The sequence below is a fragment of the Opisthorchis viverrini genome (assembly GCF_000715545.1).
Source record: "Opisthorchis viverrini unplaced genomic scaffold opera_v5_617, whole genome shotgun sequence".
Taxonomy (NCBI): domain Eukaryota; kingdom Metazoa; phylum Platyhelminthes; class Trematoda; order Opisthorchiida; family Opisthorchiidae; genus Opisthorchis; species Opisthorchis viverrini.
This window is the reverse complement of record NW_008752286.1, coordinates 96624-112590: the sequence shown is the minus strand read 5'-3', so window position 1 is coordinate 112590 and position 15967 is coordinate 96624. Positions and strand designations below refer to the sequence as shown.

Here is a 15967-nt window from a genome sequence, read left to right as displayed (position 1 = left end):
GGTGTGAGAGACTCTGTGAGTGTCGCGGGACACTCTCCAGTATAGCTCAATGGATCGCTGAGGTGCGCAAACCGTCACACCACGGTAAGGTCCAGTCTCTTCGTGACTCACTGCTTTTCAGAAAAGCTGATGTGTTCTTGGGAGTGTCTGGGAGTATCCCAGGCCGTGGCAATATCCCAGCCCACATACAACAGTGCAACATCAACCGTCGCATGGTGTTGTCACCCGAGTACCCTTACTTTCCGTATACAACAGAGTGGGCAAGCAGAAACAGGCTATTGCTGACGGCTCCCGCACCAGAACCGCCTTACCGCTCCCGGCTAGGTGCTGATGCGGTCAAGAGGCCTAACCGGCATGCGGTTAGCTGGAAGATTTGGCCGGTCTAGATCAAGGCAAGCTCTGATGGGCAAAATGTGTGGATCCAACAGCCAGCCATGACTCGGCGTGGGCGAGATGGCCTAATTGGTTAGCTTGCGAATTTACTGCCCGGAAGGCCTGTGGTTCGAACCCGACCTCTGCCTCTCGAATTCCCCTGTCTAGGCTTGGGCAACTTTGCACTATCCCAGTACTCGTGCCTCCTTCGGGTGGAATGGCCGCTAGGCACCGGAAGGGTGCTACAGCTGAACGCATGACTCGGTATCCGCATTGCCGGTTAACACCGGCACATTCAGAGGGTGTCGAAATTCCCAAGTATTATTATACATGTAAATATAACGCGCTGTACATGTGCTTTTGATCCGTTTTGGGGGTTTAATACACGTGCACCTTTGGCGGTTCTTTTGCCGAAAGCGCTAGTTTGAAAGGTTCAGACTGAGAACTGGGGTGAGGCACTACCGTTATTTCACCCTTCTTGCACTCTCGTGTTCCGTTTCCTGCCCACCGAAATCTGAATGATCTTTCCACAGGTCCCAGCTCTATGACTGACCGATTTGCTCGCTGTGCATGACGCTCAGCGACATCTGTGTATTTAAGTCCAGTAACAACCTCGAACACTCCGAAGTCTGTTTGTAAGCCCCCAAAACCGGACTACTTGGATGCCTTTAATATTCACACACGGAAACAAGGAAGACTACAAGCGGCTCTTGTTCATTCACTGGATTCCCTCTGCATTGATGTTATCTTTCAGAAATAAGAGTAAAAGACACAAGTCCTGTAATTGGAATAACTGCCCCGTCGTCCTCTCGGTTCCGACGGTGACCTCTGCTGTTGCAGAGGCCGCTGCAGCTGGATATGCCGGGGTGAGTGTTGTATTGACCGACCGATCAAAAGCGTCTACATGATTGGATACCCGTTGGTGGTCACCTCTGCTCGGTTCGTTTGGCAATTTCTGTGAAAGGATCCCGTAAAGATGAGATTCAACGCACACCCTGCTCACACCCTGATGGACTGTAGCTCTGAATCTGACGTTCTAGGTGCTTATTTTTACAACCGCTAAAAGCTCAGACGTCCTTATGATTGGTGGTGACATGGACGCACAGGTAGTTAGACTAAGCGCTGCTGAAGCCCGATAGGGTGATTGTCTTGGTTTGGGTATGAGACGCACGGACAACGGAGGTCATCTGCTTCGGATGTGTGACGATTACAGACTTTATCTACTGTACCGATTCCCTTAACATCGGAAGTCGCTTGACTAGTGAACCAGCCCCGAATACAAATAGACCATATTACTATTAGTTGACGGTGGCGGGAATCGATCACTGCGCACCGCTCCTTCTGGAATATCGGTCTATACTCTGGCCGTGCACTTGTTGGCTGTCCAGGTCTACGCAGAACGCGCATACCCTGCTTAGTCATTGGGAAGCTAGTGGATCCGGAAATCAAACACTTGTCTTGCTGTTTCCGATGATGATCATGATGATGGAATAATGTGACAGCGTTCTCACATTTCAGGCCATTACGCCCGCACAAAATACTCTAAATATCACATCGGAAGCCGTTTCTTTTTTGGCGTACACTTCGTACTTTCCAAGTGTAGTTTTATTTATGAAATTTCCGCTCTCTTGAAACTGAAGTGAATGACGTGAATTCGGTGTTAAGTTTGCTGATCTTGGTAGTAGCGCAAGCGACGAGTGCATCGTAACAGATGAAAGCAGTGCACGAATCGTCAAAGCCTGAGCTGTAGTCACTAACTTGCATCATCTCTGGCGTCAAAAGCAAAGTTCATTTCCCTTATAAAACTCCTTTATAAAACGACCATGACAACCTACCTACCTTATGGGTGTGTTGCTTGATCTCTGAATTGGAGGAATGTAAAATCTCCGATTATTTGATCATTCTTCTTCGTTACATAGTAGACATTGACTGGCTAAATCGTTTCCTTAATGAAATAATCCGTAAGCGAGTACTAGGTAATGAATCAGAATCGTCTGATCAACATACAATGTTTTTCCGGTGGCTGAGGCATATACCACGCATGTGGGACCACAACCTGCTCCGAAAATAATGACTTTCCAATTCGCACTCATGGTCCCGCAAAACGAAAGTAACTACCTCAAGTTCAGCGCTGTGCGGTCTTCACTCCCTTTCTGGATAGGGTTCACATGATTTTCGTTGCGCGTGGTTTAGAGTCCCACATGACGCGTGGTACGTAGCAGATCCCAATAGCTAGCTACTTATCACCTAGCTGGGCTCGCCAGTTAACGCTCTGTCGTTTTCCGAAGCTATGTCGAGTGAAGTTCGCAATGTAGTATGCTGCTGATGGTGTCTTACTCTAACGTGACAGTCAGTTGTATTTATTTTAGTGATTTTTGGAAGCGTAGGCGCTTTTTAAAATAAGCGTCTATCTTTGTCTGTTGTGCACTGGGACGTCCCTCGTAGCTGTATGGTACTTAAGCACGGGTTTACACTATTGATGTGTTACCGATGTTGATGAAATCCAACTAACTTTCCGTTGAAACGTCTTAAAATCTTACCGATCGATTAGCGCCTACTATTAATGTAGTCCACTTATCTAAATTCTCATGACATTGGTCAGTCTATCCACAGTGTTGCATAGACCTGGGAGCGAACTTCTGGCCCTTAAGATGGTCAGTTTCACGGCATTCTCCACTTGCTCCAGACGGCCAGTGCTAGCTCCAGATTCAGCAACTCATTGACCGTATGAGGTTAAACTCTCATAGGGAAGTCTGAAACGGGGGTTCCAAAGTTGTTACGGTGTAAACTTTTCATAGGTATCTTCATCTCATCTAATTCATCGTCGAAGGAACAGTTGGCGCTTCTCAACCGAAATGAATAAGCCATAAAAGTTTCCATGCTGGCAAGCATTGTTGTGCCGCTATTTTCAGATATGCTTTTTCATCTAGCTCGAGGAACAGACCAGTAAGCAAACCGCGCAACCGGGCCGCCTATAATCCACACCTATGCCACTAACTTCTTGTGTCACTTGAGTGCTGGAATAGAGTTAAACTCTGTTTGAAGAAATCACTTTTGTATGGTATGGTTGAAAGGACTAACACCCACTCCAATTCAAACCAGCGCTTTCCGAATATCGAAACGATATTTCTGCCAAGCCATTTGTGGAGACTGTGCGAGTAGCTTACCAGCGACATCAACACTAACTGTTGTTTCACCCCGTAGGTAAATGATCAAAGTGGATAAATTTGGCATGGCGTTATAGTCAGTAACTTGAGTAAAACAGTATCTGTTTAGTCAGCGGGATATCTCAAGTTCCGTTTTCATCCCTGTCATTCGTACCCCTGGTTGCATCTTCTGCCTTTCCGATTCTCGATCAACCAATTCATAGTTCCCCTTTACAAGTACCAGCCCATCAATAAATGAGGGGTTCAAAACATTCGAAATTTTTGCTTGATGATGGAGTTTTCATGTCACGTTCAGGATGGCAATGTGGACCTACGAATTAGGAGTCAGAGGGTCTTTCATAAACTTCTCATCACACACTACGGGACGATATGCCACTGCGCACGGATATATTAGATATGTTGCAAGCTGTTAGGAAACACGCTATTCTTGTTTCCTATTACCAAACACTAATAATGTCATTTACTTTTATCTCCTTTTTGGTCCAGCCCATAGGCAACTTGAATTCAGATGGTTCTTCGCCTCGAAGGACGAATTCCGCGTCTCAGCACAGTGTTTCTAAATCCCACACCGTATCTGTGGAAACTGATCAGCATATCACTGTTTTCCCTACCAATGGTGATCACCATTCCGAAGACTCTGCTGCCTGTTCTGATAGTCCCGCACCCAACGATCCCGCCATCATCCTGAAAGAGCTAACTGTTGCTTTACGTGATTGGACCAATGCAGCTCTCTCCCAAGAGAAACGAGCGGATTTTTCGGCGGTACACGGAGCGCTTGTAGATAGGATTGCACAATTGGAGCGTCAGGTGTGCGAACTCTCTTTACAATGCCAATTGGAAAAGAAGAGACGCTTGATGAATCAAGAAGTATGTGTCAGGGGATGCTTCCGATAAAGCTCTTTGACAAAAATTATCTAGGTTTTAATCCTGCTTGGGTTCTTCAACTCTGGGTCCCTATTTACGAATGGCTCTCCACCCTTATTGACAAGGGTAAATATTCTTGCACGAAGTGCATCGTGTAACCAGGTTTTCCACACACTGTTCACAAGATCCGCCATATCCTCATCTTATCGGAAAATAGGTATCTACCCAAAAGTGTTGTGCAACCGCAATGGTGATTGGAAGCTGCGAAACGGGGTAATCGGACAAAGCAAATTTCAAGCATGAGAATCATCACCTGTTCAGGCTTGATGGTTCAAGTACGTCCAGCGTGTGCTGATGAATTAGTGCTAACAAGTTCGCTTCGCAATGGTCAGGTGTCCAGAGTTCAAATCCCAGGACGGCGGAGGATTGCACTACTGGTGAGCTCTAGTAAGAGTGAAACTCGAAACCAGTGCTTACCCTCTTTAATATGGACCCACCAATACAATCGTGTCATGGCTAGAGTGTTGGACCGTTTAAACGGTAGTGATGCGAACACGAAAGGAGGATGATTCAGTACATTATTAATGTTACGTACATTTATCTCCTTGGAATCGCATTCTAAAAATTTCGTGTGTAGCTAATCTATGAAGCTATAAAACTGACCTTTTCACTATAACCTGCTGACTGCCATTATACAGTCTCATCGTATCGAAACATATGAGTACTTCGAGGATGCCGATGGGGTGAGTCCATCACACCGGGGATGATTTCCATAGACCTTAGTATCAAAGGACCATGTTGATAACGCTAAGTGGCGTTTTTCGTCCGGAGAGTGCTAAGAATACATCTGGTTCCAGTTCTTCTCGTTCTTCATTACACTATTGCCCCCACCTTCTGGTACCAGGAACAGGAATAAAAGCGACCTATTTCACTTATTCCTTCTCAAATTCCTGTACGCTTGACTGACCCTATCCTGGGGCGATCATACTTCTGCAAACATCATTCATGGGAACGTGAAAAAGTGTTTTTAATGATCTATAGCGAAAGTTCTTGACTTCATGGTCGTTTAGGTGGAAACTATCTGGGCAAACCATTATGTAGGATCGGGTGGGGCAAATACGCTAGTTTAGCTTGTCAGACTTTGATAACGGTGAAAGAGACAGTACTTTTCAGAGAATCATTATGGGCCCTAACACTAGAGTATTGACCACATCATCATCATTATGGACAGAATGAAATCAATGTTTAACACTGATGCTTCGCTGCCGTACAACCATGACTTATTTGGAAGCACTATGGGAAAGAAAAGAATAAAGGTGGACAGGGAAGGGACTTACTACCTTACTACAATCACTCCAAAGTGCCCTACGCCTCCACTGTAAAAAGGTCCGAAGCATTAGACTGCTCATGTGAATGCCTCAGCGAATTGCTGATGTATTTCGATACGAGGCAACCGCCGGAGGTAGGCCACTATGATCCCTTTGATTGTGTTACCGACGTGGTGTGAATATGGGGAACAACTGCATTTGATCATTGGAGGTTGGTGCTATTTAATCTTGCAAATTCAATGATTCACCCCTCTAGCTTTTTCCTGCGCACGCATGTCACTCTTGACCAGCTTAGCAACAACGTAGACTGTTTTCTGACTTCATTTCCTAGCCATCTACGGTTTCTGTCACACCTAGTTATTTACAGATGTTGAACGATTTCATCAAACTATCTACTCAGAGACATCACAGCAAATATTCAAGAATAGCCGTTATGGGCTAAGGCTGTAAAATACTAGGGTTCAATCCAGATCTTATTTGAGAACTCGGACATTTTCTTGTGAAACCTGATTGTGTTTACTCAATTCATCGAGTATTATTTGGGTCCACAGCTTCGTCCTTAACATGTCAAAGGCGACAATGCAGGTCTGCCTGACTCGTTTTCAGACTTTCAAAATGTTTAACCGAACCGTTGGTAAGGCTGCCATGACGAGAGATTGCGGATACGATAGCAGCATTTCGGCACAGGGGAATGCTATATCCCGTAGTTTCCGGACTTTCACGACACACCTTACACGACTAAGCAAAAGAACCTCGTGTTCGAAAGGGTCTTCCGTAGGCTGTGACCGGGTATATTTCGCTGCGTCGTTGCACGATCGGATACTAGGTCTCACCCGTCCTTTGGATAGCATAGCATCATCAAAATGCAGAGAGGCGTCCTAATATGTCATTAGGTATACTAAAACATGTCCTAAAATTGTATTGTCTTATCCTTTACGTGTTCTTATATCTCTTGAATCTAGCAAACTGATTCCCGTCCTTCACAACTCATGCGGGTGGACTGTGATGATAACAAAACGACGGCATGCATGCTGCCCCAGAGATCATTGTCTGAAAGCCTTGTAATTGATGGTTTGCAACAACGTATCCGAACCCTAACAGACCAGGCTCAGTACTTTGCCGGTCTGGCAACTTTTCTACAAGAGGAGGTGAGTACTTAGAAACTGTGCTTTGCCTTTTACTTTGTTGTGATGACGGTCCTACTTCGTGTGTCAGCTGCTTTACGGGCTTATCCATAAACCGGACAAGTTGTCCCAATCGTTCTAGTTACGTGTTTTTGTGTCCGGTTAGTGCGAACGTTGGATAACGAACCCATAACACTAGCGCGCATCTGAACCTAATCACGGGCTGTTGGATTTTTCACAAGCATGGCTTTTCTTTCAGTTTCTTGAGCTTTTCGGATTATTTTAAAGGTCAACTTGCTATCACCATCCCCTCCATCCATTCCGTCGACGCAGAGTTCTGCAAGTCAGTCGAGGTTTTTGGTTAGGAATTGCATCGCTCCATCCACTATGTGCCTAGTAATTGCCTCAGAATCCTCGTTGCTAATAGGCGCTACTAAAACCATTACATCAGAACCTCCTTAGACACCGAGATAACGTTAGCTCGGGATAAGGTGCCAAACAACTCTCCTTAGTAAGTTATAAAAAGAATCCAGAATATACCCCTCATATTCTTCTGCCTCGAAATTTCATCAGCGATCTTCAATTAAAAACCAATGGATAAAGATGTCGGGGGGTTCTGGAAACCTCGACCACGCGACCGCTTCCCTCTCTATCAGGATTCATGGGACGGGTGGTCGTGCGTTTCTTTGACTGCTAAAGCACGCCCCCTAACCGTCTCGAACAAGTGAATTTTTATTGGAATTTATTACTCGCCGAATCGTCCATTAATTTCTTCAGGTAGTCATCTGACTAATTGTCGGTGTTTTATCGGATAAGGCATTCTGACTATTCATTAGTAGTGAGGTGACTGGCCGAATGAGATAACGACTGGTTTATCTGAGGTATGCTCTTATCGAAAAGCGTGGTTTACCATAATCATATCCAGATATTTCGAGCAAACTTCCAGATATTACGCGGTAACAAAATGATCACATAGTCACTGTTGCAAGCATTTTACTGATTTACTGACCCACTCTATCGACGACTATTCAAATTGAGTATTGAGCACAGTTTTAGATAAGCCATTCCCCGGGAATTTTTAGCGAGCGTAGCTCTAAATAACCTCTCAAAAGATACGTAATTAAATTAGTGTGTAACACGCCGCCTGTTTGGGCGCATGATAGCCGGGCCGACCAGTCAGTCTTGTTCTGTCTGTTGTCCATACCGTCCATTGATAAATGTGGTGGTGTCTTCATGAATTTTGCCGTATGAAAGACTGTACTACATAGTTAATCCGGCGAGGATTTGGAAATCCACGTACTGATTGCCAATGTTCACCAAATGCCCTAACTTAAAGTTTAAAGATTGTCCTTTTACCTGCTATCTGAATTTCATATTTAATAGAAGTAAACTGAGCAAGGTGCCGACTGGTCGGTTTATCTTGAAAAATTGTTCAAAAATGCTATGTATATATAGAACGTTATGTGATAGCCTTCACCTTAAAGCAACAAACATACTTCGTGATATGGTGCACTTTTGTTTCTCATGGTTAGGAATGAATGGTGTGGCTCAGTAGGCGAGTTGAAAACGGTAGATTCACTGATGGACGCAACTGTCTCTCGTCTCAAGTCTCTCTTCGACTGTTTCAAGCGATACTCTGAACTAATACTGCTACGTTATTTGTGCAAATATGGCTTCCGTACCAAAATTTCTTCAGTACCATGTTACCTTCGCATTGCTTTCGGCGGCTATAATAATTATTGTCATCACGATAACAATAAATAATCTTTCAGCTGCACTGTCCTTCCGCTGCCTAGCTGCCATGTCACCCGTAGGGATCAGGGGGATCAAGCCTGGACAAGAGGCTGCTGTTGCAAATGAGTTGATTCTGTGACCGGTTTTAACTAACAGCAGTGACTGCTTGGGAGTTAGCTTAGCTTTTCATTGGTCATCATGACTTTCGTCTGTAACCTGACTTCAAATTATTTGCACGTCCTTCAAACTATTACGGTTGCTGTGTTCTCCCATGGTTTGAATACTGTGCGATATTCATTATCGATGAAATGCTAAACTGGTCACAAAACTTTATCTAGGGTGCCGTGTGACACCATTTTAGCTTTCGTTATATGCGTCTGTTATCCGCCATCCAAATAGTAAACTGTGCACATTGCAACGATGAGCCACAAGGTTCCATTTGCGTTCAGGGCCTATAGACGTGTTGACGTCAACTAGACTAGCTACGAAGTCATGATAAGGATCTCTGCTTCACCCGCACCAACTGTTTCATCCACCTAAGCATTATCAATTACTTCGAGACCGGACAAAGCAAATGTGAAACGTGGACTATAACATTTCCAACCCTAAAATTGGATAACTTTTTGAGTTGTATCACGATGTCCCGCTGATTTAAGTTTGCCAAAGTTGTTCCCTGTTGACATGGAATAACTAGCAGCACGTCGATTTTCTTGGCCTTGAGCGATTCTACACAGCCACTTCATATTATATGCGATTTTCACACGTGGCGACACCAGGCTATCAATGCCTGTCGACTATAGGCCTGATTGTTTCCAGAATTCTCCTAAACACAAGAATATAATCACGTTAGTGTTGCACTTCAAGATCGCACTCGCTGATATGCGCAACTTAGTGCTATAAACATTCACAATTTCTTCGGATACCCGAAAACGCAGCTTCCAGAGGCCTTTCATATCCACTATGACTCATCAGATGGATTTGGAGGACAGTGGAGTAAACCCGAACTTTGCAGTGCATTGCCACCAATGTCACTGTGCTGCTGAGCATATCGCTGAGTGGTTTATTGCTTCTGATCGCATATATTACCTCATTAGTCACCTCATATCTATAACAAGTTTGTTTCCCCCCAACTGTTTCATTTTCCCATTTCAACGCATTCTGTGTTGAACTAAAATACATAAGAGAAGCCGATACACCGTAGATTCATACAGCTCCAGAAACTGCAACTGAGGAATAGTCTTAACACGCATTATACCTGCCTAATGATGTGTCTTATCATCAACCTGTGGACTTCAATCGTGAAATCTTCCACCTAGGCTTGAACAAGCTGAGTGTCACATCTTTCGTACTCTAGAAGGGTGCCACAGGTGACTTAACTCGGGCTTCAACTCTCTTATCAAGGACATCTGTGGTCCAAAGCCGTAGATTTCATCCATGTCCCGTCTTGATGTGATTTTTATAGCATAGGGTTCCATACTGATAAAAATCGTTACCTATTCCTCTGTTTACTCTCTGTATAAACTATTTTAGGTTATTTCGGCTGAGGTAGCGACCTTTTTGCTGCCGTCTGACCAATTTGGCGACAAGAATTCTCTAATGCTGGGCTTGGTTTCACAACGTGACAAGTATATCTATGACTAATTTGCATTTGTGTAGCACCTCGTTCTCCTCACCGATTAACCTTAACAATCCAGCAAATGTACCTTCAAACCATAGTATGGTGTGCACTTGCCGCAGTACATGGTGCTCCGTGCAACCGATAGTTAATTATGGAATCAGCCGCTTATGCATATTTTGCAAATTGAATTGAGAAAAACTCACCGTACGTACGGTTACTGACCTAGTTTCCTCGCTTATGTGGTCTACTTTTCTGGTGCTTTAGGGGCGTTACTTGTACTGCCAAACTAGCAGTTTTGCTCACCAATTTAGCCAAGCTTACAGCCTACAAGTAGGAGTTATTCACTGGTGATTCGCACATTCTATTTATGGGTTAACAGTGAAAAGTAGCCGTGTTATCAGCCGATTATTAACAAATTATCTTTGTTATTTGTGGTGGCGTATTACTTTGATCAACAGAGTGAGTTGGCAAAGGTTACATCACTGATTTAGATTCTGAGCTTAGTAGCTGTATAAAAATACAGTGCTTTAGTGTGTAGGTTCCGTTCGGGAACTGTGCTCAACTTCTCTATCAATGGCGCTAGGGGCCCGCAGAATTGATGACGATGGTTCAATATTCCATCTGTATCCTTTGTATGATTGAATTCTGTGTCAGATCAGCTAACAGACATCTTCAGTATGTCGCGAGTTTCAACTCACAAAGCTATTCATACACGACTTCTTTTCGGCACACCCCTACGGTGCGATTCGTAGTGAAGTGGTTCCTGCGGTCAAAACCCCGGGTTGTTTGTGTGTGTGCCCACACGTTAACCTTCATAGGGAAGATAATGGTTACCCTACTACATTGAGAACTTTCCCATAATATTATTTATATTATTATTATTATTATTAATTATTATTAGTCAGACTGCGACGCAGACCTCCATTGTGCTCGTGTGGCACTGCCATACGTTGGTTTCAGCTTTGCACGCATCAGACGTGCCTGCTTATATCTCAGCTACTCCGGCAAGGAGGGCAGTCGATAGCATCTTGTCACCGTGGGATTTATTGTTGGAACTTGGTCCAGATCCCACTATGTTTTATCCAAGGTTTATTTGAGTAAATATTCATTGTGTATACTTTTGAGGAAGACTGAGAGGCATCTCCTCTGTGATGCCATGACAATGTGAGGGTGTGACGTGTTATGTAAACTCGTTTAACCGTGTAGTTTCAGAATGTCCTAAACAGATGGAACAAAGTAAATCGACCAGACTGCCTAAATGGTGTTTTCTGTGATTTATTGCTCTGTAGGACCGTAACTGGTTAGTCTCAGGTCACCTAAGGACGTGCGTAGGCGTTGTTTGATTAGAATCGAAAACGACAAAGTGGTGTTACCCAACCTTCCTTCGGATGCGTATAGCTCCCACTCAGTCGCATTTGAACACCCAGCTAAACTCTACCGTCCTGTTTAGACTGCCACCCAACGTATTCTTCTGTCAAAACCCCCACTCTAAGAAACAGAGACGCCCCATATGAACCACCGCATTGAATAATCGATCATTTGTAGATCTGTCGCACGGTCATCCTAAGACAGTGTCAGTTGCTCATAGCTATGTATGTTTTCTGAGTAGGGCTGCTAAACCAAGAATGCTACTCCAATATGGTCGCCACTTATTTGTCAACAAGGTAACTTTTTGAAGTAACGCACCACAGAGATCACATGGTAGGTACACGTATGTTCTATCCCCACATTTTCTTCGGAACCTGAGTCTGAGGTGCGTCATTCAGCTATTATCTCACGGGCCTTGACGAGCATGTGATTTGTGGAAGTTTTCTGCCAGAATGGCTCCTGAAAATTGTGGCGAACAGACTTATTGATTATTGACTTCACGCTTCCCCAATCTAACGAGTCGTTTTCTGTCTAGCACACTCATTGTTTTATAGCAGCCAATTTTCAACGGAACCCATCTTTTTGTCACTGTTACTGGTAATGAATCCGACCCACACACTAGATTGTTTTCCGATTGAATTTCTTGTCCTATCGGATTTGGTACCTGCTCATTTTATTGTAGTTGCATTGCATGAGCGCCGAAGCGTCCGCTTATCTGTACATGCATTGGTGAAATTTACCATCTTGTCGAACGACCGAACTTGTCAAACTCAGGTACCTTCATACTCGGAGTTTTATTTCAACTGGACGATTGATCCAGCAAGATGATAATCAGGAATGGGAATACACTCTGGATACTCATTGTCCAATTCATACACCACTGCTATTAACTCTATGTATATCAGCTACTCTAGTATCCATCTCAGAGGAGTAGATCTTGATCTGCGGGCCTTGATCTATCTATTTCTCATTGAATATCTGCCCGGTGATTACTCATATTCTTCAATTTGACTGTAACCGCAATCCATGGAAGATGCTGTAACAAAATCTCTCATGGAGGCGACTTTATGAGCTGTCATAGCGTATTAGACGCACTAGACAACAATCTAACGTATGCTTTTTGTTACGCGTCCTTTGAATTCGAGGAGACCATTTATGTACTGCTCGTTGTGTTGGTTAGTTTTGGTAACCGCGCAAGCTTTTCGTTTCAGAGGTGAATGAACACAATGTTTGTTTTGTTCCGAAAGTGTTTGAGTGAAGCAAGCATATCCTCCCGCAACTATCCGGAGAGACCGCGCCTCAGAAAGGACTACCTTTAGTTTGCTGATTTCAGTAGTTAAATCCCTAACAGAATACACTAATTTTACTCAGTCCGCAGAGTTGTGCATTTGGTCTCGCCATGAGGTTTTCGGTACCTCCATTAGATAACGCTCCAAACGCTCCAAGGTTCGTTGTTTTGGACACGCTAATCATAGCAAGTTAGCAAAAGTAATTATTTTGGTCAAGTATTTATTCCTTATGTCTTCTTTTAGATCCGTTGTTTAGCGCCAAGAGTGATCGGACTGGCCCGTGAGGCCTACTTCCATCAATCAGAGTCTGTCAAATCACGGGAATTGATTCAGAAGATACGCAATGAATTGGATCAGGCCAACTCCGCCACTCTAAGACAAAGCAACGAGATGGCTCAACATATTGCTAACTTGACGGATGAGCTACAAGAGCTGCGCGTGGGGCTTGGCCGCAACAACTCGTTCGACACAACGTCCAACTCATCCAAGAAGGTATTCTGAATTTTTTGTTGATCTCTGATTTGTTTTCTACATACTTATTCGTTTGGATTCACCTTGGAATACATCCTTCCGGGCATCCCACTGTTGCACTTTCAGTTATTAACTTCACATCAAATATTGCCAGACCATGGGTAGCTGCGCAAGACTCTGGATGATGTTACACTAGTTGAGTCATCGGCATCGTGCTTTATAGCATGAACAACCGTCTTACCTGATAAATCTTAGTAGCACTGAACGAAACATTGCGCAATGAAAACTGTTACCAGTTACATACCGCCCTTTCTGTGATCATGAATACATAGTTCTCTCGATAATCGAATCTGGATAATGCCAATGTTCCCCTAAAAAGCGGAGCGTTATCTCTACTGTTGAGTTTGTAAAATAAAAATCAAACATACAAGCCTCTTGCATAGAGGAAACTTTGAGCTAGTAATCCGGTGTTTCTTCCAGTGATGCTCTGTTTCGGTCCACGTACGAGGCACGTCCGTGAACGCGTTTTTCCTGGTTCTCATAGCAACTTACAGTACTAGGAATCTCATGCATGAGTTGTGGTGTCACCCCAGTAGACTGGTTGACAGGGTTACATGTGAACTGATCACACAAGCTTGCGAATTGACTAAACGAACCACTATTGCGTCGCACTGACACGAACTAAAGACGAAGCGTGCTCTTTTTGGGTCATCAAGTTTTTGGCACAAGATTCTCTTAGCTTAGACGTAATACACTACTCCTAAGGTTGCTGATAACTCTTCGACAGCCCACGACCGGTTTCACCCATATTGGGGCTCCTCAGGTAGGCGCACTCCCCAAGTCACGCGTCCAAACCAAACTGAGATGCATATGAGTGTATTCGCTGAAACGGAAACCCGGGGGGCTGCGCCTACCTGATGAGCCCCAAGAAGGGCGAAACCGGTTGCGGGCTGTCGAAGAGTTTTCAGCAACCTTCTGAGTGGTACTTGACTCTATACAATGTATCGCTATATCTCGAATATCATACCAACTGAAACATGAGACGGCGTGGTGCAGCACATTCGGTTAAGGGGGCCATCATAAACTAGAAATTCAGCTGAGTTCCAGGTGAGTCTCCCGTCAGAACTGAAGTGATGTGCAAATGAGTGTATCTGTAGAAACTCCTTCCACTCATTAGAGTGCGTTGTGTTAGAAGCTGTATGAATGATTTACAACCAGGACGGTGTAGCAATCGGGATTTAGGATTAAGCTTTTGCCGTTAAGAATGTTGTGACCTAACTGTCCAGCTCAGGCAACAAACTAAAGTTTATAGTTAGATATTCCGTGGATACCGGGCATGTGCCCTTGCGAGTTTTATTTGGAATTGCCTGAGGCGAATAGTGTGCATTAAAACGCGATGATGGGAATTCATTCCCCATCGACTTAACTGCTGAAATTCTCACAATTAATAGCCAGGGTGGGCTAGCCTATGTCGGAAGTTTGACAGTTCTGAGATCATTTTTATGGGTTCCTACTAAGCGCCTCTAGAGAGTAATATGAAAGCCGTCTCACTTCTGTTCCTCTGAGTCTCCATTTTTTTCATTCCTCAGGTTTCGATATTCAATGTGTTGAAACGCTAACGGTACCTGGATTGCTTCACAATTTGTCCAGCTCGGTCTAACTTCGATTTACGGATGCTGGCAGCGGATCAAGATCCTATCGGAATTGCCCTTGATCTTACCAGAATTTCACTGTGCTCACTTCAGTCCTTTCTTTCTTGTCCTCATTATTTTTGTAAATAGACCTCTTCCGACCTCCGTTGCCAATGGGATACTGCTATTCATACACTTTCACGTAACACGTCTTCAATTCTCACTTAGCCGTCTCAATTTTGTCTACACATGCCAGTGAAGAATCTCCAACATTGACACAACGCAATTCTAAGCTCTCTGAATGTTTATACGTGAGTGTTTTTATTACTTTGTTTACAACACGATGATGGACACACCGGAGGACTTAACGGCCAAGTTCTACGACAAATGAGGAACCGTGACTTGTTCGGTAAGAACAGTGGGATAATTAAAAGAAGTTACATTAAGTGTGACAATTCTACTAGTCGGTCGATGTGCATACGAATGTGTATAAACACTGGGCGAGTGCAGTAGTGTTACCCAGATCAAACACCGTTTGGTCAGTCGTTCTCTCAGAAAAAACGCAACAGCTGGTTGTCCCAAGGCGCAGCTACCTCCCCTAGCTTCCCAGAAGATCGATGGACGAAATGATGGCGGCTACAACCACTACGACAAGTACTCGGTCCTTACAGCTGACAACAATAGTAATAATGATGATGATGTATCATTTTCATTTGGAAATTTCAGTCTAGATTGCACGTCGCGCCAGCCGTCTGCTAGGTTGAACGCTATATTATTTCTCCAATAATCCAGTATCCATTCAAACTGTCTTACCCTAATGTTGCTTGCTGATAATCGGCAGATCAATAGATGGAGGATGTCCTTAAATGGCGGGAAGTGACTTTAGGCCAGATGATTGTTTTCGGCTTCACTGTCGTACAACTGTATTTTTCGGCAGGATATGACCCCCTAACGAATATGGGTATCCGAAGTTCCCCACACTTCCAAAAACACTCAAATGA

General features: G+C 44.1%; 1 protein-coding gene across 1 annotated transcript in view; it reads left to right on the top strand.

Moving 5' to 3' along the window:
* Positions 1-15318, top strand: part of T265_11875 (hypothetical protein) — a gene marked incomplete at both ends in the record, with an annotated part of 31570 nt that extends 16252 nt beyond the window's left edge. Inside the window, 4 exons of the mRNA XM_009178679.1 lie at positions 4026-4406; positions 6694-6879; positions 13108-13356; positions 14925-15318. Of these exons, the coding sequence (XP_009176943.1) occupies positions 4395-4406; positions 6694-6879; positions 13108-13356; positions 14925-14954 (477 nt within the window). The remainder of the gene's footprint in view (positions 1-4025; positions 4407-6693; positions 6880-13107; positions 13357-14924) is intronic.
* Between the last annotated feature and the right edge of the window lie 649 nt (positions 15319-15967).